Genomic DNA, 21,123 nt, shown 5'->3' on the forward strand with positions numbered 1-21,123 from the left:
TGTAAGGTTGGAAAAAAGAGGTTATTTAATTAAGAATATTTTCCTATGGAAACCGAGCACCTTAGTACTAACCTCAGGAAAGTTTGAGTAAAGGGTAATAGTCATGACAATTACAGTGAGGTGGGACCAATCCAGACTCTTAAGTTTTTCCATTGGCTGAAGATGCTGTTCTTATTTGGAAGAGAAAGCACTGGAACTTCAGTTAAAGGTGGGAAAGAATAAGGGAACTGGAACAAGTACGCAAATTAATGTTTCATTAACATTTATGTTTCAGGGCAGGAGAAATGAATATTTAGCACGTTAGCTGTCGAAGCTTCTTATGTAAAATTCTGGCATTACAGTAACTTGGCATCACTCAGAGTCCTACCAGATAATATCAAAATAGAAAAGAGTAGAATAGCAGTGACTTGAGCATTCCTACTTAAGGGTGAATACATGCTTTCTATTTGCTACTGGGTTGTGCTGTTGTACAATGTTAGCCTGAATCATTTTAACTTCTGAACCTGCCACCAACCTGAGTTTCAACCAGAGGCAGAACTGTATCAAATGTAGCAGAAAAGGCTCAAAGCAAGAATTCAGTTTGTTGTAGTTGAGAGTTCCTAACACAAAGCTTCAAACGCAAAGTATTAATGCACTTAGTGGGCCTTTGTTATAAACTCTTAGAGCACAGGCAGGGCCCTTTTGTTAACATCGCCAAGGTTGAGTAGGGAACTGAGAGCTGCTTCTTGCTGTAAATGAGCAGTCCTTCTGCCTTTCTCCCCTGACCCACACAGAAAAAGGAGAATGGTAATGTTTGAGTATCTTGGAAAAAGACAGGTAACTAACAGCCTGTAAAGGACTGCAGAACTACTCTGCAGAGCAAAGAACTGCCTTCTGCTATTGCTGATCTGAGTACTGTTACACATATTAAAAGCTTTTCAGTGAGAATGGCTGAACTACCAACACTGCTTTACATGGAGACACAGTGGAACAACTTAGTTAATGGTATGAGACTACACAGTATAAAATTGACTGAAGAAGTTTAAAAAGACAGATGTAAAGCATGGATCTTTTCCTGTTATTGAGTAATACAAGCTCACTTGTCCTCCAAACACTACAAAATAAATTGGTTAAATGCATCCAACTGAACAAGCCAGTAAAGGTAGGTCTGCAACTTCTAAGCTCCTACAACTAGGTGGAGAAACCTCCCGTATCAATGTACTGTAGTACTCATTCCTTAGTCTTGTGCATATTAAGTATATGCACTTACATACACTTTCCCCACCGATGATCCCTGGGAGGTTGCTTTGAAGGGACCGCTTGCTTGGGCTGCCTTTCAATGTCTTTTAAGCTGCAGCATCCCAATCCTTACACTGTTTCAATGGTTTGCAGAAATAATGGAAAAGAGATGCTGCTGAAGGGCTTACTACTGTACTCTGCCTTAGGCTGCACACTTCAGTTAGGGAGTGAACAAGACTTCTCTCCGCTATTTTTGAAGGAAAAGATCCATGCTTTATCAGTACAGTACTATGGTAAATCATTAGCACCAGTGAACTTACCTACTCTGCTTTGACTGGTCAAAACTAGTATTTATAGGGCATATAAATAAGAAGCAGAAAACAGTAACACATGCAACATGAGGAAGCTCATGAATCCTTGAACTAGTGAACTTAGTGTTTGGTTAAAGAGCTGTTAAGGAAGGCAGGCTTTTTTCCTGAGAACAAACAGGACTGCAATTTTTCCCTCACACTAATTAACAGGCTTTTCTTCCCTCCTGAAGTGCTATTGTCTAATGGGACACAGCTGTGGCCAGTTGTCCACTGAGTATTAATAGGAGATTACTATAGCTCATATCACCCAGAACATCAAGGGAAGGGATGACTCAGATTCAGATTCCCACGTTCAACCCTGCTTCAAGTTTAGGTTTCAACAATAAAATTCTGCAACCCTGTCTAGTTACTGTATACCTAACCTTTGCTCACGTATCTACCCACACTGCCTGACAACACCACTCAGTCTCATGCTACACTTACCTCTACTGACAGCAATTGAGAGTCCGGGCTTGGAACACACACCACACGCACTTACATACAAAAATTTGGGTCAAAATAGAGAGCAGTGGGAGTAGCACTTTTGGACCATCCTACAAATATTTCTAAGAACTTGGCTCCTTTAACTTTCCTCACACCACTACCACCTACCTTTCAGAAATTCTACTATCAACTTGATATCGACACGCAACTTCTAACTGCAGCAAGGAAGGGTTGAAGCATCTCATTTTAAGTTGTGTCAGCAAAGCCTTAACCTGGCTTCAGATTTCAAGAGAAGCATAGTCAATTAAAAGTTGTAGGTAAGTCAATATAGCAATCATCTCACCCAAGGCAAAGCTTTCCCAAGCTCCATGAAAAAAGCCTAACCCTCATCTTTATTAATTTACCTACCTATGATTTCCCTGCTGTGGTACTTACTCCAAGGCACTGAGCTGCAAAGATTTATAGGTCTTTTCTGCTATGACTTACTTGCACTTTGCCAAACAGAAATGTATAGGTACTTCAGTAAGATTTTCTTACTGAAAACTGTAGGCAGTTAGATTCTGATTAACCACACTTTTAGTTAGCTTGCTACAGAAGTAGCTTACAACTTTAATAGAGAACAATTGCTAGTACGCAAACACATGACCTCATAGAGCTATTCAGGTGAAGATCAACTGTGGCAACATTTACTATCTTATTCAGCCTATATGGATGGTAGAGCATGCATGTATCTGTGGTGGAAGAGTACGACCAGGGCTGGTTAAGACTTGGTTACGCAGCTCCATCAGTACTGCGAGCTTGAAATCCCTCCCTGCGAAGGCTGTTTAAGTCTAGACGTGTTAGAACTTCACAGCGCACCAGAAGGGTATCATCCTTTACAAAGGTTCTTTGCTTCAAAGTTTGCAGGTGCATGAAAGTCACATAACCAAAACCTTTTGGATTGCGATGAATCGTTGGTCTCTGGAAGGCGAGTAACTCTGGCTTGGCTTCCATTACTTCTTCATGATTCTGTCTCTCAGGGCCTTCTGATTGATCCAAAATAGAAAGTCGTATAGTGCCCTGGAAAGGCCAAGGCAGATGGCTGTCATATTCTCCTTGCATCGTGTGGACAAACAGAGATATAAAATTAGCACACCGCTGAGCATTTGGTAACTGGATATGCAGGCGCAAACACAGCTTGTAGCCAGGTTTTCCAGTATAGAAGCCAGGACTGTGCATCACAACAGGTCTCTCTTCTTCCTGGGCTTTCTGAAGTCCACTGAAGTTCTCGATCTTCCAGATGTAAATACCATTACATTGCTGTGCCTCCATTTCAGTAATCTTTCCCTCCAAATTTCGGATAGTACGTTTGAGTTCTGCCATGTGAGTGTTTTGTGTCTCCATCTTTGCAATGAGTTCTCTGATTTGGTGATCTTGTCGCACCAGACGACCTTCCAATTGCTGAATGGTTTCTTTGAAGTTTTCAACTTCTGGATTACAATTATATGGGGCATGTGACACATGGGAGAAGAGGGCAGGCTCAAACGGTAGACCATTGATAAAAGGTACAGGGTTTGTAGCAGTAACACTGATATTTTGAATGCTCTGAGCCATCATTCTCATGTGAACCTGAGTGAATTCCTGCATGTGTCGTGCCAGTTCGTTCCTCTGCATCTAGGATTTAAGAGATATAGCATTAAGAATCTATCACACGTTAATCACATCTTAAATGTGGTTCTAAAGTACAAATTAATAAAAATCAAACAAGTCCTATTATGAGAGAAAAACCAGAATGAGAGTCAAAGAAAAACAACGTGACAAAGCAGCAAAGGTGATGCGAGTACGAATGAAAGGCTTCAAATTCAAAATCATTTATGATAAATACATTCAGATGTCAGTGGACAAATGCTGTTGGACAAAATATACACCTGGTGAAAAAGCATCAGCAATAAATAAGTACATGTGCTAAATCAGCATTGCATTTCCTTTGTAGATTTGCAGAAATGGCTCTCCGATACCAGATGATAAAGACCTACGAGAACTGATGGCATGAGGATGAGAAAGTTAATTTTCAGAGTTATTGCACAACTAGAAATAAGAATATCCAACCATCATGGTTTTATGGTTTTTATTAGTATTCCACATCATAACATCATGTGGTGCACTAGGAGTTAAAGAGTTAATGCTCCAATTCAGTGGATCATGGATCATTCCTGGTACCTGGTTCTCAGAAGAGAAGAACAACTACATACTACATCCCCCAGAGGACTTTGTGCTATTGTTTCTGTTGTCTACTCAGAAGATAAGATAGAACTGTTTGCATATCTCAAGATGGCCCCTTTTTGCCTTGCGCTCAGCCTGGCTAGACATCTCACCTCAGCATCAGACTAAAGCCTTCAGATATTCTCATCTTATTTGATTTATTAGCTTCAATTCTAATTATATTGTATTATACTATGTTATCTTGCATTCCAATATCTTTAGTAAATCAGTTTGTTTCTCCTCAGATTGTTGCTGCAGTTTCATTTTTAGGCCCATCTCCCTACCCTTTCCCCTTTATTTCTGTGGCCAGCAGGGACAGGGAGGTGACTGTCCCTCTCTACTCTGCCCTCATGAGGCCTCACCTGGAGTACTACCTCATGGTTTGGGGCCCCAGTACAAGACAGACAGGGAACTGTTGGGGAGAGTCCAGAGAAGGGCCACAAAGATGATGAGAGGGCTAGAGCACCTCTTCTACAAAGACAGGCTGAGGGAACTGGGCTTGTTCAGCCTGGAGCAGAAAGGCTGCAGGGTGACCTCATTGCAGCCTTCCAGTACCTAAAGGGAGCCTATAAACAGGAGAGGAGTCAACTCTTTGAAAGGGTAGATAATGGCAGGACAAGGGGAAACAGTTTTAAGTTGAAGGAGGGAAGATTTAGGTTGGACATCAGGGGAAGTTCTTTACTATGAGAGCAGTGAGGTGCTGGAACAGGCTGCCCAGAGAGGTTGTGGATGCCCCACCCCTGGAGATGTTCGAGGCCAGATGGATGGGGCCCTGGGCAGCCTGGTCCAGTATTAAATCTGGAGGTTGGCAGACCATGTTGGAGATTCACAATCCTTGAGGTCCCTTCCAACTCAAGTCATTCTATGAGTCCCCTTTTCCAGGGCATGAGTCTGTGGGTCCCCTCACCCTGCTAGTCACAGAACCAGCCCATAAACCATTGACACCAGATTATGTAGCTTTGGAATTTAATCATATCTAAAACATTCTCAACTCATCTTCACCAAATCTAAAAAGTTAAAACTATATTTAGTCAGAACTTTGTAAGAAATGTTAGAAGTTACCTTACTAGTATAAAGCTGAGAATACACTCATGGAATAATACACATTCATCAGGTACACATTCAAGTTCTCTAAACTTAAGACTTTTGAGAAGTACTGGATCAACATGCCATGTTTTGGAATTAGAATGCCTCCAAATGACCAACTCCACCAATCACTGAAGATCCGGATTGGTAGATGAGACAGTAGGAACAGACAAAGAGCCATGGAAAACATCTGCAGCTCACACTTCTGACAAAGCTTACCTTTTCAGGACACCCAAAGGCACTGTAAAAGCATGGTACTGGGGCAGTAGGACAATCATTATCATAATGGTTGGGCATCTAAAACAAATCAGATTTGAAATGAGTACTCCCCATCAAGAGTATTTCTTTATAAAACATCATCACAGTCCACTAGCCCTATTTCAGTATATGTACCTGAAGTAAAATCAATTTATTTTTGTTTCATTTATTTGAGAAATAGGGAAACTTTAAACAAGAGTGTGCAGCTAATGATAAAAATTCAACATCTTCCTTACATACACTTCACTGACTTAGTATTTAGATTATGCATCAGAAAGCATTAGAGTTCCTCTCTTGAGCATAAGCCTTTTGTTTCTAGCCTACACAGTCTACTACTTTCCCTTCTGAATTACTATTTACATGTACTTAGAAATAGCTGTGTCACCCTTCCTTATCATCTTCTCAATAAGACCACATTACTTCCCTCTTTCTTACAGTCCATGTTTTACAGACCCAATTATGTCATCACTCCAAATTCTCCCTGTCCATCCTCACCCCAAAAGCTGCACCCCAAAAGCTTCAGCTAAGGCCTTGCCAGCCCTAACCAGAACTAAGGATAATTTCAGGTTTCTCAGGCAAAAGACTTGTTTATAAGCTCAGTATAGGTCATTTACTAGTCTGTTTTTGCATTCTCTGTTAAACAATAAACTGTGAAACTATATAATCTGAAGTTATGTTTGCCTCTTAGCAGCATTTAAATCAGTATTACACCTGCAGGGGATGCAACTTCTTCAGAGAGATGAGGAGAAATTTAATAGCCAGGAAAGAAACCATTTCTTCAGATTTATTTTGAGATTGTGAAAAATACAAAAGCTGTTCTCTGTAAAGAGATGGCTACAGCAGCTATCTTAAGGACAAACATGCTTGTATTTACTTTTATATGTTTGCTTACACTCTGCAGAGAACACCTGCGTTTCCTTCAAGCAGAGGTATCCTTGGGGAGTGAGCTCATCCTCCTTAAGAGAGATCTATTTCATTAAGTGTGTGTGAAACCCTTCAATCACATAACCATGCTGGCACAGCTGCCCATGGAACCAGCAGCTGCCCCATCCCTGGAGGTGTTCAAGGCCTGGCTGCATGGGGCCCTGGGCAGCCTGACTGAGCGCTTGATGCAGCGCTTGGCAAGTCTGCCCAGGGCAGAGCGCTGGAACTAGATCATCTTGGAGGTCCCTAGCAATCCAAGCCATTCTATGATTAAAGCAGCATTCTAAGTACAAAATCAGATTAAGCACAAAAAAAAAAGGTAGTTTCTTACCTGCTGCCTGATGAGCATTGTGTTGCAATATTCACAGAATACATTGGCAAGAGGGCAGGTTTGGTCATGAAGCTGTTAACAAACAGCAATAGAGGAAAACAAATTAATAACATTGTGCAATTCAGAAGAATGCTAATCACTTCTGATGAGATTTTAAAGCTGAACACAACTGTAACATAAATTTTAAAAAGTAGAGCTAGGAGAAGAACTCTGAAGTGATCCTGTTCTCGTGTGTTAGCAGGTACCCCCAGAAGATGCACTTCCTGATCCTTTCCACCAGGCATACAAAGTGTGGGATATTGCTTTGTATATTACTTTGCCAGTAGGTACTGCCCCTCTCTGATGCCAAGGCCAAAAAGCAACCACTGTTAGACACATCTTTTCACACTGCAGGGTTCCTAGATAAGTGCCCTGGTGTTCAGAGTTTCTCCCCTGTGCAGTTCAAAGAGCTCTTCTATACCAAAGCCTTTCTTTCTTTCTACAAGACCTTGATGTCATATTCATATTTATGAGCAAACCCATATCAATGGAGGCTGAAAGACTCCTGCTAAGTACCTCTTTATCTTCATAAGCCATAGATGTGGCACAGTTTGGACAGCACACTTGACGCCGGGGACACTCCTGTGTCATGTGCTCTTTCAGGTGGTTCTTCTGAAAGGCTCCTTGGCACTGTGGACATTCCACAGTGGTGAAATCACAATGCAACTGGTGCTCCTGAACAAGGACAAGAGATTTGATACTGAAAACAAGTGCTAATTTATTGCTTGCTTTTCAGATAAGGCACAGCACAGGAGGAACAAACAGCAACCCTTCCTTCTTTCCTTCCAAGAAAACCCATTCGATGTTCTATGGTCAAGATCAGACTTTACATATTCAAAGCTTTAAGAATGATTCAAGAATTCAGCCTGTTTTTTTTTCCCCCCTTACAAGTTGGGTATTATTTTCTAAAACAATTATTTCAACTAATATCTACTGCTTTGAAGGATATGTTACACTGACTTCAAGGAACTTGTATCAAGTATGGATGAAGCTGATGGAAAGACAAACAGAAATGACCCCAAGGAGTGAGCTGCATTACTACAATGTCACATAGTCCAGGTTTTTGATTTGTTTGAGAACCACCTAATTACAACTTCATGCTTATCAGAACAAAACTAAACATCCAGCTGTAGGCTTAAATGAGTGGAATCAATATGAACAGGTATGACCCCTTATGTTAAGTCTGAATTTTTCCTCACCCATAAAAACAAGGTTCCGTATTGTCAGATCTAATTCTCACCTCTAAATGTCTCAGCTCCATCTTCATACAGCAGCCCTTGTTGGGACACTTAACCGTTAATGAAAGGATTTCCCGTTTAGCGAAGTTGTCTGGAAAAAGTTGATTTTCAAGTAGAATTTCGTTGTCTACCGGACATTTGTGACCCGCATCTCTACAATGACAGAAAGACAGGAAAAGGATTTTGAGTTTCTTTTGCCCTTAAAATATTTTTATACTACCAAGACATTAGCAGCCAGGTAACAACACACGAAGAAAGTACTGGAAAACAAAGGCATTTATGTGACAATTACCAGAAAGTATGCAACATCAATTAGAAAAACTGACAGCATAAAGTTTCATTTGAGGTAGTACTATTGAAATTGCAGAGCTGTTCTAACTCAGTAGCTTTTAATTGCCCAAATGACACGATAGATACCCTGGAAATAAGCCTGTGGAAGATGTAGAGAACACAAGAACTTATGGCCTTGTTTCAGCTGTATGAAGTACTTACAGAAACACAAAAGAATATTTCACATACTCTTCCAAAACAGTCCTTTAAAGATTCTTAGGCATTCTCTCCCTCCTTTCTCACTTTATGAGCAGTCAAAGAGATCATCGCTGACACAGAAAGCAATCTTTTCTGGATTAACTTATTTCAAAGATCTGAAGAGCTATATCTCTTTTTTTTTTGTACAATCACTTGATACATTGGTCATCCTTCAATTTATGTATTTATACAGCAACACAGGTAAAGAACTCCTGACACAGAAGTTACTAAGAACTATGAAAACGGTGCCGGATTTGGAATTGGTTATTGTACCTGAAGCCATTACAACCACACAGCCACTGCTAACTGGTGGAACTCTGGAGTCCAGTGGTGGAACATTGGTGCATGCAACTAGCACAAGGGAACTCACAGCCTGTTAACACTTCGCAAGGCTCTGTCTGCTAGCATGGAGCTGCATCTAGGGAGGGTCAGGTTGGGTATTAGCAAAAGGTTCTTCAACAGAGGGTGGTCAGGCACTGGAATAGGCTCCCCAGGGCTGTGGTCACAGTCCCAAGCTACCACAGTTCAAGGAGTGTTTAGACAACAACATAGGGTTTGTATTATGGGTGGTCTTGTGCAAAGCCAGGAGTTGGACTCAATGATCCTTGTGGGACCCTTCCAACTTGGGATATGTTATGATTTATCTTTCTCCTTAACTGGAAATAGCAATAATATGGAAAAACCCATGGGGTGGGAAAATGTGAGAGCACACTTGTGGTACAAAGATCAAAGGCCATTCATTATTACTGCTTGCAAGTGAGGGGGAAGTAGAACCCAGTGTGCTGCGGAGGACAGGAGGGAATTTGTGCTCTTTGCTGGAAAAGGAAATAATTGGTCAGCACTCCTTCATCAGTAATGCTGCTAGAGGAAGTGGGGGTAACAATCACAGTTTAGAAAATGACAATGAACTTCCTTTCCTAGGTCTGGCTTACAAGAGTTGCTTGCCACAAGTCTGACAGTCACGATTGTAAGCAAATGGAAAAAAAGATACCTAGCAAGCCACTTCATTTCACAGCTCCCTGAGCAATATGCTGATCTTTATCACAAACCAAAAGCGTTCCCCCAGATCGCACACAATCTACAGGCAGTCACTTCTTGACAGGTACAGCTCAGTTGCAAATACCTCTCACTTAATGCAGTGCAGTGGTGGTTTGGTAGGCTTGCTGGTAAGGCAGCAGCTTGACTTCTACACACTAAAGAAAAGAACATATTCATTATATATAATGATTATCAGATCTCCTGTTTAATAACAAGCAGTTTAAGAGTAAGAACAAATGGCATTTTCTATGAAAAGGCAGAAATAACTCAGTTTGAAGAAATATCTGCTCTGTGATTAACAGCTAATAGGTTTAGCTTAGAAACAAAGGAGTCTGCATATGCTTTAATTGGAGGCACGTGAGTCATTTAATGAACTCCTAGCACCCAAAGCTTTCACTGCTGCTCCTTCTCAACTCATAATTCACTGATCCGATAAAGAAGCTTCTGAAATTTGGTGAGCCCCACTACAGATCTTAAGTTGCTCTGGCATAAGACACAGGAGGAGACTAGTATGAAGTTTAATTAGCTATTGCATCTGAACTTAGTTTTCCTAAAGTTTCTCAACTACTTTGTAAGCAGCAATATTTGTAAACTATTATTTGTAGTTACCAAAGCAGATAAGCTTCCTTACTATCGTGACTCACTGCGCTTTAAGGCACTTCAGGCTGCCAAGGTTTGCTGGGAAGCAAACACTGCGATCAAACCCATGTGGTGTAACCATGCCCTTCCCATTACAAGATCTAAGACTTCAGTGCTTAAAAGCTTTCCCTCCCTCCCCCCTTATTCTTTTGATAAAAATCTTTCTAGCTGCAGGTAGTTTCTTCAGCATGGGCAACTACAACTGTTGCCTATGTCACAAGAAGCATCTGCTCAGCAACTTCCTGTCTAACAACCATCCATCCGTCTTGTATCACTTAATGCTCAGTCAGGCTCTACAGAAGGGAAGAGGGGATGAAATAGAAGCATTTTTTCCAAATAAACGTTATGATGATCACTTAATGGGAAAAAGATAGCACTTAGTGTAAAAATCACTTTCCATTTCCCTTTTAGTTCTGTACAAATTTCTCAATGACATTCATCAATATAGTACTGTAGACACTACAAACTCCAAGTCAGTGTTGGACTGCAGATACTACAATGACAGTCCAAATCAATAGCATAATCCACACATCCCAGTTCAGCAACTCAGAATGGTCTGGCACTTCAAGTTCCCAGCTCTGCTTTCACAACTTGCTGAATCCCAAAAATGGATGCTGGTGGGGAACAAGGGAAAATATTTACTGTTATTGAAACATCTGAAATATCACAGTGATGATCTACAGTCTCCAACACAAAGAATACTTGCCACACTTGTTCAGCATTCATTGAAATTGCCAGTAATAATTCCAGAGATTGAGTACAAAGGGGAAAAAGAAGATACAAAAAGGAAGAACAGGAGTTACAGGTTATTATTTATAGATCCAAAACTTTGAGCAGAACAAATACTCCGTTAATTAACAGATGACAAACCATTTCTCAAGCCTGAGATTTAAGAAAGGAGTTTCTCTACCTGTAATGAGATGCTCTGTTCTGAGCACAAGCTTACCGCAGTTCCTCACTAAACACAATGGTAAACTCTACCAATGACCATCTACATAGCTCTGCAACAGGAAGATTAGAAAACAAGATCGCTGCAGAAGATCTAAAAGACTGGAAGAAGAGACCCAGTTTGATTATCTTTGAAATGACTGGTGAATAAAGGTTTCTGACACTCAGTACTGACTAATGTACTTTCAGGATTTGTGGGCATCATCCTCCCATTCAAAGCCTTACAGATTCCTATCTTTTCATTTTTCCAGCAATTCCCAAGTTAAAGAAGAATATAAAAACTACTACTGCAAAGCAAACAAACATCAGAAAACACGAAGAAAGCAAATAAGGAATTCCACAATGTAGTGGCTTATATTACTATGGAAGTCTAATTTGATGCTTACAAGCACACATGGATTTATGCACAACCACCTGAAATAATTTACATTGGAACATTTGAAGCAAAGGCCAGAAATTGAAGCCACCTGCTTATGCATAGGAAACTGGATACCTACAGTTAAATCTGACAGGTTTAGTTTCATTTTTGCTTTCTTCCATGCTCTTGGCTGACATAAATGACATTGAGTAATGCAGTTGGGTAAGATCTGACTTATTTTTTCCCTTCTCCAGAAGTAGGAAATGAGGCAAGAGACTAAGGGAGAGAGATGATTTCATGGCAAGGTTACCAGAGAACTGAGCATCTCTGAGCCTCCTTCGCAGTACACACAGGGGAGTCACTTTTCATGTGTGAACAACTTTGATACTCTGCATTTTTTTTAGATAATGAACTTGCATCCTTTTCTCAGAAATGCTGATGAAATTAATGTTAAAAGCTGAGCTGCAAACAGAGTTTCATGCTCTCTAGAGAATAATTCTCTCTTCTGCCATCATAAGTACGGAATGCAAAATTAGGTTCATCTTTTACTGATTTCCAATACCTTCCTCCTCCATCTAAAATGGATTGCTGCTGGCACACTATTAATTTAGTGATATAAAAATGATGAGCTATGGATAAAGAAAATAGAACTATGGATAAATGTATGGAAAGCTAAACAAGAACTATTTATATTTATTTTATATTTATATTTTTTATATTTATATGTATTTATTATATAATAGAACAATTGTCTATTTTGCATGCTAAAAACAACTGCAAATACATTTTAAAGTAACATTGAAGACCATCTGATTTTATGCACAAAGGCATGCAAAGTGATTTGGGAAATCAACCAATTCCATATGTGGGTCACACAGTTAAGACTCCTACTAAAGAGCTAAGGGTGAGATCCATAAGTAAGAAATCTGCCTTGGGTCAAGAATCAAAAATATAGTAATATCTAACTTTTTATCAATGAAGTTTAATACTCAGAAGCATAGGTAGATCAGTGATGACTATACTCCACATCTGAGGGAAGTACAGTCTACCAGTCAGCATGCTCTCCGCCTTCCCCTCCCCTTTCTAGCATCCACTGTTACAAGTTCAGCCTATTCTTGCCTCTATTTTTTTTCCCCACCCCTCCATACAGCAGTTTCCTCTCTGAACTCTTTGCTCCAGACTATTTCTTCATTACATTCTCCAGCCCAACAAGGAAGCAGATTCCAAGGAGAACTGAAAGCACAAATTGCCACATCCGTGCAAAAAAGCCATGCTGCCAGTAGCTGCTTGTAGTTACCTAAACACTCACAGGGAAAGCACCTAAAGGGAGCCTACAAACAGGAGAGGAAACGACTCTTTGAAAGAATAGATAACAGCAGGACAAGGGAAAATGGTTTTAAGTTGAGGGAGGGAAGATTTAGGTTGGATGTCAGGGGGAAATTCTTTACAGAGAGAGTGGTGAGGTGCTGGAACAGGCTGCCCAGAGAGGTTGTGGATGCCTCGTCCCTGGAGGTGTTCAAGGCCAGATTGGATGGGGCCCTGGGCAGCCTGGTCTAGTATTAAATGGGGAGGTTGGTGGCCCTGCATGTGCAAGGGGGTTGGAGATTCCTGATCCTTGAGGTCTCTTCCAACCCTGGCCATTCTGCGATTCTTCTGTGAGAAGACAAGGTTTACAATCCTGGGCTGAAGAGAGGACCTGGTAGCCGTAGCCAAATCCTCCAAATAAGTTACTATTTTTATCTAATGTTTACTCCATCAAGTGACTTCTTAAGAATAATTTCCATAAGTTTGCCTTTACCTTATTGATTTGACAATGCAGCCTTTGCAGAAACGGTGCCCACACGGCGTCTGCACTGCTTCCCGAAGGGCCATCAAGCAGATCGGACACTCGTATTTACTTTCCAAGGGCGGATCGAACTCCACATCGTATCCCTGCGTCTCCTCCGTGAAGGAGCTGGGCGGGTTGCTGGTCCCGCTGCCGACACTCACACTGTCTTCTTTTGCTCCCCCGCTGCAGGCGCTGGCCATGGCCGCACAGCAGCCGCCATCCATGTCTCGGGCCCCACAGCTGCTATCACTGTGTAGCAAGCTCATAGCAGCTGGTCAGGTGCCACACAGAACGCCCTGCAAAGTGACAAAAAGATGTGTTAATTTGACATACTCCAAGATCTCCCCTTCCAGTCATGAAAAGATTTGAGCTGCAGCCACAAGCACTGGAGCAGTGCTACGGATTTGGTTCTCCACAACCACTGTTATCCCAGTTTCTCCACGACGTATCTTTTTATACTTACCTTGTAATGCATAAGAAAGAGCACAGCATCCTATCACTTCAAAAACTGACACGTACACACCTCCCTGCAATCTCATTCATCTGACTACTTGATTTCTGTAAACAGTATCTTTCCTCACTGTGCCTACTGAGAAAAGCCTCTTCCCTACGGCCCTATTTTCTTTTAAAGCATTCAAAGAGTTTCCACGAAAAGCACTGTAATGGAATGTGGTAATATCTCAGCTCCATATTTTCCTTGCACTGACAGATGTTATTTAATGCTTTCTGTATACAGACTTGCAGTATAGTTTTCAACTCAGTTTAGGTACATATCCACAAATAAAAGGTAGGTCTGGGCAGCCACACCAAGCAGAGGATGTGCTGCAAACAAAATGCAAATGCACAGCATAGCTGATAGCACTTCAGAACTGTCAGTAGGACTTGAAATTGAGTAAGCAGCTGCACAGAAGATAAGGCTAATAGTTCTGCAGCTCAGAATGTTATTTACCAGCTAGCAGTGCTCAAACAGGTTTCACGCTCTCCCATCCCTCTTCCGGTATAGGTGGGAGTGACAAGTGACAAGGCTGTAAGAACATCAGATAAAAATCACATTTCCCTGAGGAGGAGTGCATGGCACAGCGAGGCCTGTTTTTTAAACAACATTCCCCTCCTGTGTTCACTGCAAGACTATCACTTCATCTGCAGCATATTCGGGATGGAAACCTAAGGATCAGCCTGGAGCTGGGCTGCAAGGACTGCTGGTGTGCATCACTGTGCATCCAGGGGCAGTGAAGGATGCAGAGTGAGGGTTAACCCAACCATGAGCCCAGGGCACAGAACTTCTTGCCTTTATCAGAATTGGAGCATCACAAGCCATTTAAACAGTGTTCACAGATAAGGGGAGGATGACATGTAGATTGTTTTGTTTGAGCACTTACTACGTGACACCTGAAGACTCCAACAAAAATGCTGATCACAAGGAGCCTCAGCTAGAAACCTGTGAACACATGCATTGTTACAGACATATGCTTTAGGCCACCTGCATGATAGCCTTAACTATTGCAGTACTGCCCGTGTTAACAGTAAATGAGCTATTTTTACTCCGTTTATTCAGACAGAAAGAAAATGAAGGTAGATCTACCAAAAAAAAAAAAAAGAAAGAAAAAAGCCAGCAGTCCAACAGGCCAAATTAGCATATACAGGTTAGAGTTCAAATAAAAATGTAACTTACTCTGTTACGCAATACTTTCCATTTCATTGAAGCACACGGAGGTGCAAGCAGCATCTAAAAGCAGTGTTCCAGGCATGGCCTGGAACTGCATTATGGTACAGAGTCTCAAAGCAGCACACGGGACAGGACTGAAGCAGCCAGACCGCTTACTTCATGCAGAAGCCATCCCACAGCACAGCTGCCTGGAGCTGCATCCAAGGGGTAAAGTTCACTCCTCTACTCCTCTTCTCTGTCCTCATGTATTATCCTTATACGTTATCTAACACAGCAGGCTTCATAACAGCACTCCTAAATACAGCAGAAATACAAGCTAAACATCAAATGACTTTTGGGCAGTTGACTGAGACACAGTCCAAGAATAAGTAGTTTAGCCCACAGAATGGAAACAGAAGAATCAATGCTTTGAAAGATGCTCTGTCAAAAGCTTTTTCAGGCTGTTGTCCATGGTTCTCTTTTCCCTGAAGGAAGAAATGCTGCTGCTGTTGTCAAACTAACAATTTGTATTTAACTGCTGTGGCAGAGGATGATGAGTCCATGTTTCATGAAAACAGCACAGGAATTAAGCTGGGCCAAAGGAGCGTGAAGGTGGGTATACAAGATTAGAATCCACAGGCCAGTATCGGAGTGGAAAAACTCAGATAATTCCATACCACAGGGGTATATTTAGTGAGATAAAGGGAAAAGAAACACACGTGCCTTCAGCAACATCACAAAGGAATTCGGGAAGTCGTGAGGAGGAAAAAGTCACAGCTTTATCCAAATCAGTTGTCATGTTAATTGCAGAGTGAGCTGCTCTTCCCTTCAGAGACTTCCAGAAGGAAACATACTGTTTGAAATACTGTTCTTATAAGAAAGATAACATCATCTTACTCAAAATCTTAACAGCTGTAGATTTAAGTGCAAGTGGTGTTTTTCACTTGTGTGTTTCTACAGTCAGAGCAGGTATGTACATTGAGTCTATGGAAACAGAAATCCTACACCAGAGTCATTCTAGCGCATGAGTCAGTGCAACCAGCCAACATCCCAGCCTCACAAAAATCCCCCTGTTCAGTGATACACACCACTCCCACATGGAGATTTTTTGTCTGAATATGACCAAAGGGTGAGCAAAGAAGAAGCGCAAGTCTCATTATCTGCTTGTGCCCAAATTTCCCTATCTGTAAAGAGGAGGAAATTTAAATAGGGTGATTAAGAGTCAGAACTTGAGTTTTGCTCATGTTTTTTGTGAAATGTGTAATAGGATTCCTCCTTCTACTGTGCTCATTTCACTTCACCTGGAAGGAAATTTTGTCCTTTCCATGCATTTACAGGCATGGCACACAGGTTTTCTAATCAAAGCTCACTCAGCCACCTCTCAGATCAACAGTCAAAGCCTAACTACCTCTTCACAGCTGAGAACAATTCTTGCACAGCCTTTAAGTGCTGTAATATGAATGTCCTGTTTCTCATTGCACATTTTGTCCTGCAGAACTTTCAAACAAATGTAACTATATACAAAATATTTTTTTTCCTCATCTACATCAAAACCATTTAAATCCATCCAGCTTTTTGACATCAGTAGCGTAACGCATTAAGCACCCTGGTAATCAACCAGCTAATCAACCTAACAGCCTTCACTTTGAAGGAACAAGTAAAGTTAAACCAGAGCATCACAGGGCAATTTCAATCCCAGTTAGCATGAAGTTTCTCAGGCAGAGAAAACCCAAGCGCTAAGTTTGTCAGTGCAGCTGAAACACCATTTCCCAGTGCTGGGAAGTCCCATCACACTCTCTGAGCAGTTAGACAGCAGGTTTTAGCTTGCACACAAGGCACCACAAGTCCCTGGGCCACTAAAGGTATTCTTTTTCCTCTATTGCAACAACACTGTATTGTTTGACAAAAGACAATAAGGTGCTTTCCAGGCTAACCAGTAATGCCATGCTGTCCAATCATTATTTATGCTGCTGGACTCCAGAATGAGCCATCTGTAATGATCCAACTCTCAAGACCACAAAGCAAACCAGACACAGACAGGGCTATGGAGTCCTCACACTGCTTTTCTAACTAAATCATAATGAAACTGCTCTTCAGCAGGCAACCTGTGCTACATCGCTATTTACGCTGTTGTGTTACAAAGCAGTAAGGTCAATCTGTGATAACAAACCAAGTCAGAGTGGCAAACTCCTGCAAGCACAGTGCATGTTATGATTCACATAAACAATTTCAAAACAGAACTAGAAGCCTTTCATGCCTTAAATTATTGTGTGCAATAAAGCTCTGCAGTCTGACTTGTGAAGTCCCACAGTATCATGGAGTTCAGCCAGGACTTTTACAGATATTCTTGCTCCAGCAAAGAGCTACAGGATTAATTTAGGTTTCCTAAATCAAAGGCTAACTGGCACACGAGATATCTTCCAACTGCCTGCAAAATTACACTCATTGGGGTAATGGGAGGGAATAGGAGTAGGCATTGTACCCTACTTATCTAAAACGTGAGATGATACCTATGCATTTGGCAAGTACAGAGGACCTGCTACACAGGGAACTTACGAGTTATGATGCAGAAAATGTTGAGTATTAACATTGATAACAATTAATTTCTGCATGACCTCTCCAAGAAGATTCCTCCCAAGCAGCCAGAGAAATCAGTGCAGAGGGTAATTCCAAATCCCTTTCCTCACTTGAAGTTGTAAACCTAATGAAACTGCTTTCAGCCCAGCTGGGACAAAGCAGCAGAGGGCAATGCCTTTGGTGCCGTGCAAACAAACCACAGGCAAAACTTTGCTTTTTTCTTCTTCTGGCCCGTTAAGAACAGTTCTGTACACACAGATGTATGAGTCAAACAGATTTCTGGGTTAGACCTGCACAGCGACTTCAACTGATTTGTTTGTGAAGCAATACTTGCAATTCCCAGGCAGATTAATCAATGGTCTGACAACTGATAAGCACTATGCTCAGCAGCATTTGCATTGTTAGGTGTACGACTATCAACACCATGGCTCCAGCCTGGCAAAACATACACAGTTACGCAAACTTATTTTAATTAATATCTATAAAACACTTTCATTCCAAAGCTATCAAATGGCAAATCAAGAAAAAGCAACAGGAGATTCATGCAGAACTCATAACTGTGAAAAACAACTTCTGGTTCCTTTTAAAAACCTGCAAGGGTTCCGCTGAGATGCTGCCATAGCAGGGTCAAAGAAAACATTAGGACAGAAAGTATTTCAAGAAGAGGCAGGAGAAATATGGTTAAGAACAAGCATCATTTCTGCAGAGCCACCAAACTGTATTTTATTATCATCTACATCTGTTGATGCTTGTTAGCAGTCTGCTTGTAGCTAGCATTTGTACAATCGTTTGAGACACCAGGAAAATAAGCAGTGAACTGAGCACACATTCTGAAACAGCTCAGGCATTTCCCCTTTCCACTCTGCCTCATGTTCACTTTTCTTTTTGATGTGCCTTATACTCAGAATCTTGCGCCCCTAGTTCTCCACAGATCAGATCTAAAAACTTCTTATGCTTGCTTAGCTAACATGCACCGCAGAGAAGCAAAAGTTACCCTTATTGACATATTAAAGTCATGGAAGTTCAACAAGAAAAAGCACCTTTATCTCAGCCATTTTTTCACTCAGAGGTTCTAGTATTTACTGAGCACGCTTTCTTAAATATAGCATCAAACCTTTAAAAAAGAAAGCAGCACTGCAATGCTAAAGCACTACAAACCTCAAACCACCACTTGCACACCCCAACTTCTCCTAGAGCAGAGCCTGCCTGAGCTCTGCAGGTCTCCAGGTGCTTAGAAGAGCTGGAGGGCTATGCCCAGAGCAATACCTGCCAGGAAAGAAGTCACGTGCTTGCTGTGATCAGCAGACTTCTGGGACTTCTTTTTTGATAGCAGCAGACTGTGGGGCTGTGTTTTTCTGGCCCCTTCGCCCTTAGGAAGGCGATGTCGTTCACCTGCAGGTGCTAACACAGCTGGTGGCTCATGGTTTCCCTGCCAACAGCAGCGGCCTCTGATTGCAGAATTCATGAGAGGACAGAGCTACTTTCAGTGAGCCCTAACTGCTGGGTGTAAGGGGTATAATTAGAACATTGTCCTCTCACCTACAGAGGAGATTACTGTCTCTGCCTGAGAAGATTCACTCTGACCACTCTAAACCAGGTTACACTGACGGAAAGTACGACCACAGTCATAACTTCCTACTCGTCTCATAAGTTTGCTATAACCAGGCAGATCTGCCAGCCTCTAACATAAGAGGGAGGCTCTTAGTTTTAGAAACAGCAACGTTCCCCGCAGGGCCGTCCTACAGAGCCTTCCAGCTCCCTGTCACGCCGGGTCCCTCGGCTGAGCGTCTCCGTTTCACAGCCAGAAAACCGGCTACCACCCCTCCAGGCCCATAACAACCACCACCGCAGTGCGGGCCCACGGCGTACCGGCCGGCCCAGGGCCCGGGCCCAGCACCCGGCCGCCCCGGGGCTCACTTTCAGTTTCGGCGGAGCTCAGCCCGACGCGCCCCGGCCACGGAACCGCCCTCCACCAGCACCGCGGCTCCCCCTGGCGATGCCCGAGCGACGGAGCGCGCTCTCGCCGAGGTCCGGCCGAACCCACGCCGCCTCGCACCGCCCGGCGCCCCGTCCCGCCGGCCCCGAGCACCGCGCCCCCACGCTACCGGCGTTCCACGGCGAGACGCGGCCGCGGCGTGCCGCTCGCCGCCCTCGTCGGTCCCGGTCCGCCGCAATCTCGGCGCCGCCCTCTCGGCCGCCGACCCCTACTCACCGCCAGCCTCGCCGGCCGCTCCCCGCCGGGCGCCGCTTCCGCCTTCTCCTCGGGACGAGCCGGGGCGGCGGCCGCCTGGGCCCGAACCCGCTGCAGCGCCCCCTGCCGGCCCGGTGGGGCCGCCCGCCTAAGGCCTGCCGCGCTGCCCGCCCTTCCGCTCCGGCCGCCTGCAGGGGGATCGAAGTACGCCGTAGCGCAGGGTGATGCGAGACATAGCAACGCTGATAGGAGAGCAGGTGCTGAAAGCATTGAGTGGATAGGGCGTGACGTGATTAGGGAACGCTGTTCCACCTGGAAACAGTGCGTTGCAGCCTGAAAGCATCTGAGCTTTTCAGTTAAATCCTCGCGGCACGTGCGCTGCACAAGCGCACAGCTGCACGAGCGAAGGGCTGAGCCCTGCCTGGTGGCAGCGGCCCCTCGGTGCCGTGGGGACGTGGCCAGGCTCGCTTATGGACACGGTGCTACCATAGGCAGTAGGGATGTTGGCTTTTCCCAGTAGCGTGTGACAGTGGGTGGCTCTAAGGAAGTGAAAAACTAGGACAGCTCGAATGCAAACACAGCTTCGTTTCCCTAAACACAGAGAAGGGGAATTTTGCTGTGTGCATCTGTGCCTGTCCTTGGCAAGCATCCAAGGCTAGCGTGTGTTAACTCAGAGAACGCTTTGTCTCTGTTCTGGGGTCCCAGATCTGCAGTAAAGAACTGGTCCCTGGAACTCTCCTGGGCTCCTGCCAGCCAAAAGTGCCTGTCTGAGTGCCAGCTGGTGCAGGCAGAAGGCTGCATCTGGAGAAAATCATAGGATCATCTAGTCCAACTGTCTGCCACCAATACTGTCCACTAAACTATAGAATCATAGATTCTTTTGAGTTGAAAGGGACCTTTAAATGTCATCTAGTCCAACTTGCCTGCAATGAGCAGGGATGTCCATGCTAGACCAGGTGCTCACAGCCTCATCCATCCTGACCTTTAGTGTCTCCAAGGATAGGGCTTCCACAGTCTCCCTGGGCAACCTGTGCCAGTACTACCCTTACTGTAAAAAACATATTTCTCCTATCCAGCCTAAATCTCCCTTCTTTTTGTTTGAAAACAAAAAGAACTACAGTCTCTCTTTAGATACTGAAAGGTCGCTATAAGGTCTTGCTGGAGCCTTCTCTTCTTCAGGCTGAACAGCCCTAGCTCTCTCCACCAATCCTCACAGGGGAGATGTTCCATCCCTTGGATCAT

The 21,123-nt window shown here is 43.1% G+C and overlaps 1 protein-coding gene across 2 annotated transcripts; it reads right to left on the bottom strand.

Moving 5' to 3' along the window:
* Positions 1–397: 397 nt before the first annotated feature.
* On the bottom strand, positions 398–20,317 carry TRAF6 (TNF receptor associated factor 6). 2 transcript variants are annotated; one of them, XM_090140794.1, is made up of 7 exons: positions 19,796–20,317; positions 13,439–13,764; positions 8,132–8,282; positions 7,408–7,566; positions 6,853–6,924; positions 5,559–5,636; positions 398–3,665 (listed from the first exon to the last, which is right to left on the bottom strand). In XM_090140794.1, exons 2-7 carry the CDS (start codon positions 13,732–13,734, stop codon positions 2,784–2,786), a joined length of 1,638 nt encoding a protein of 545 aa, XP_089996920.1. In that variant the 5' UTR covers positions 13,735–13,764; positions 19,796–20,317; the 3' UTR covers positions 398–2,783. The 2 variants fall into 2 exon arrangements, with proteins under 2 accessions (XP_089996920.1, XP_031449209.1); XM_031593349.2 differs by having other exon boundaries at positions 19,903–20,314.
* Positions 20,318–21,123: the final 806 nt, after the last annotated feature.

This window comes from Phasianus colchicus, chromosome 5, assembly GCF_987193195.1.
Source record: "Phasianus colchicus chromosome 5, bPhaCol1.hap1.1, whole genome shotgun sequence".
Taxonomy (NCBI): Eukaryota; Metazoa; Chordata; class Aves; order Galliformes; family Phasianidae; genus Phasianus; species Phasianus colchicus.

Coding starts and splice junctions, on each gene's coding strand:
- TRAF6 (XM_090140794.1), bottom strand. CDS start 13,734: ATGAGCTTGCTACACAGTGATAGCAGCTGTGGGGCCCGAGACATGGAT. Junction 8,283..13,438: donor TGCATTGTCAAATCAATAAG/GTAAAGGCAAAC, acceptor CTGTCATTGTAG/AGATGCGGGTCACAAATGTC. Junction 7,567..8,131: donor TGGAGCTGAGACATTTAGAG/GTGAGAATTAGA, acceptor GTCCTTGTTCAG/GAGCACCAGTTGCATTGTGA.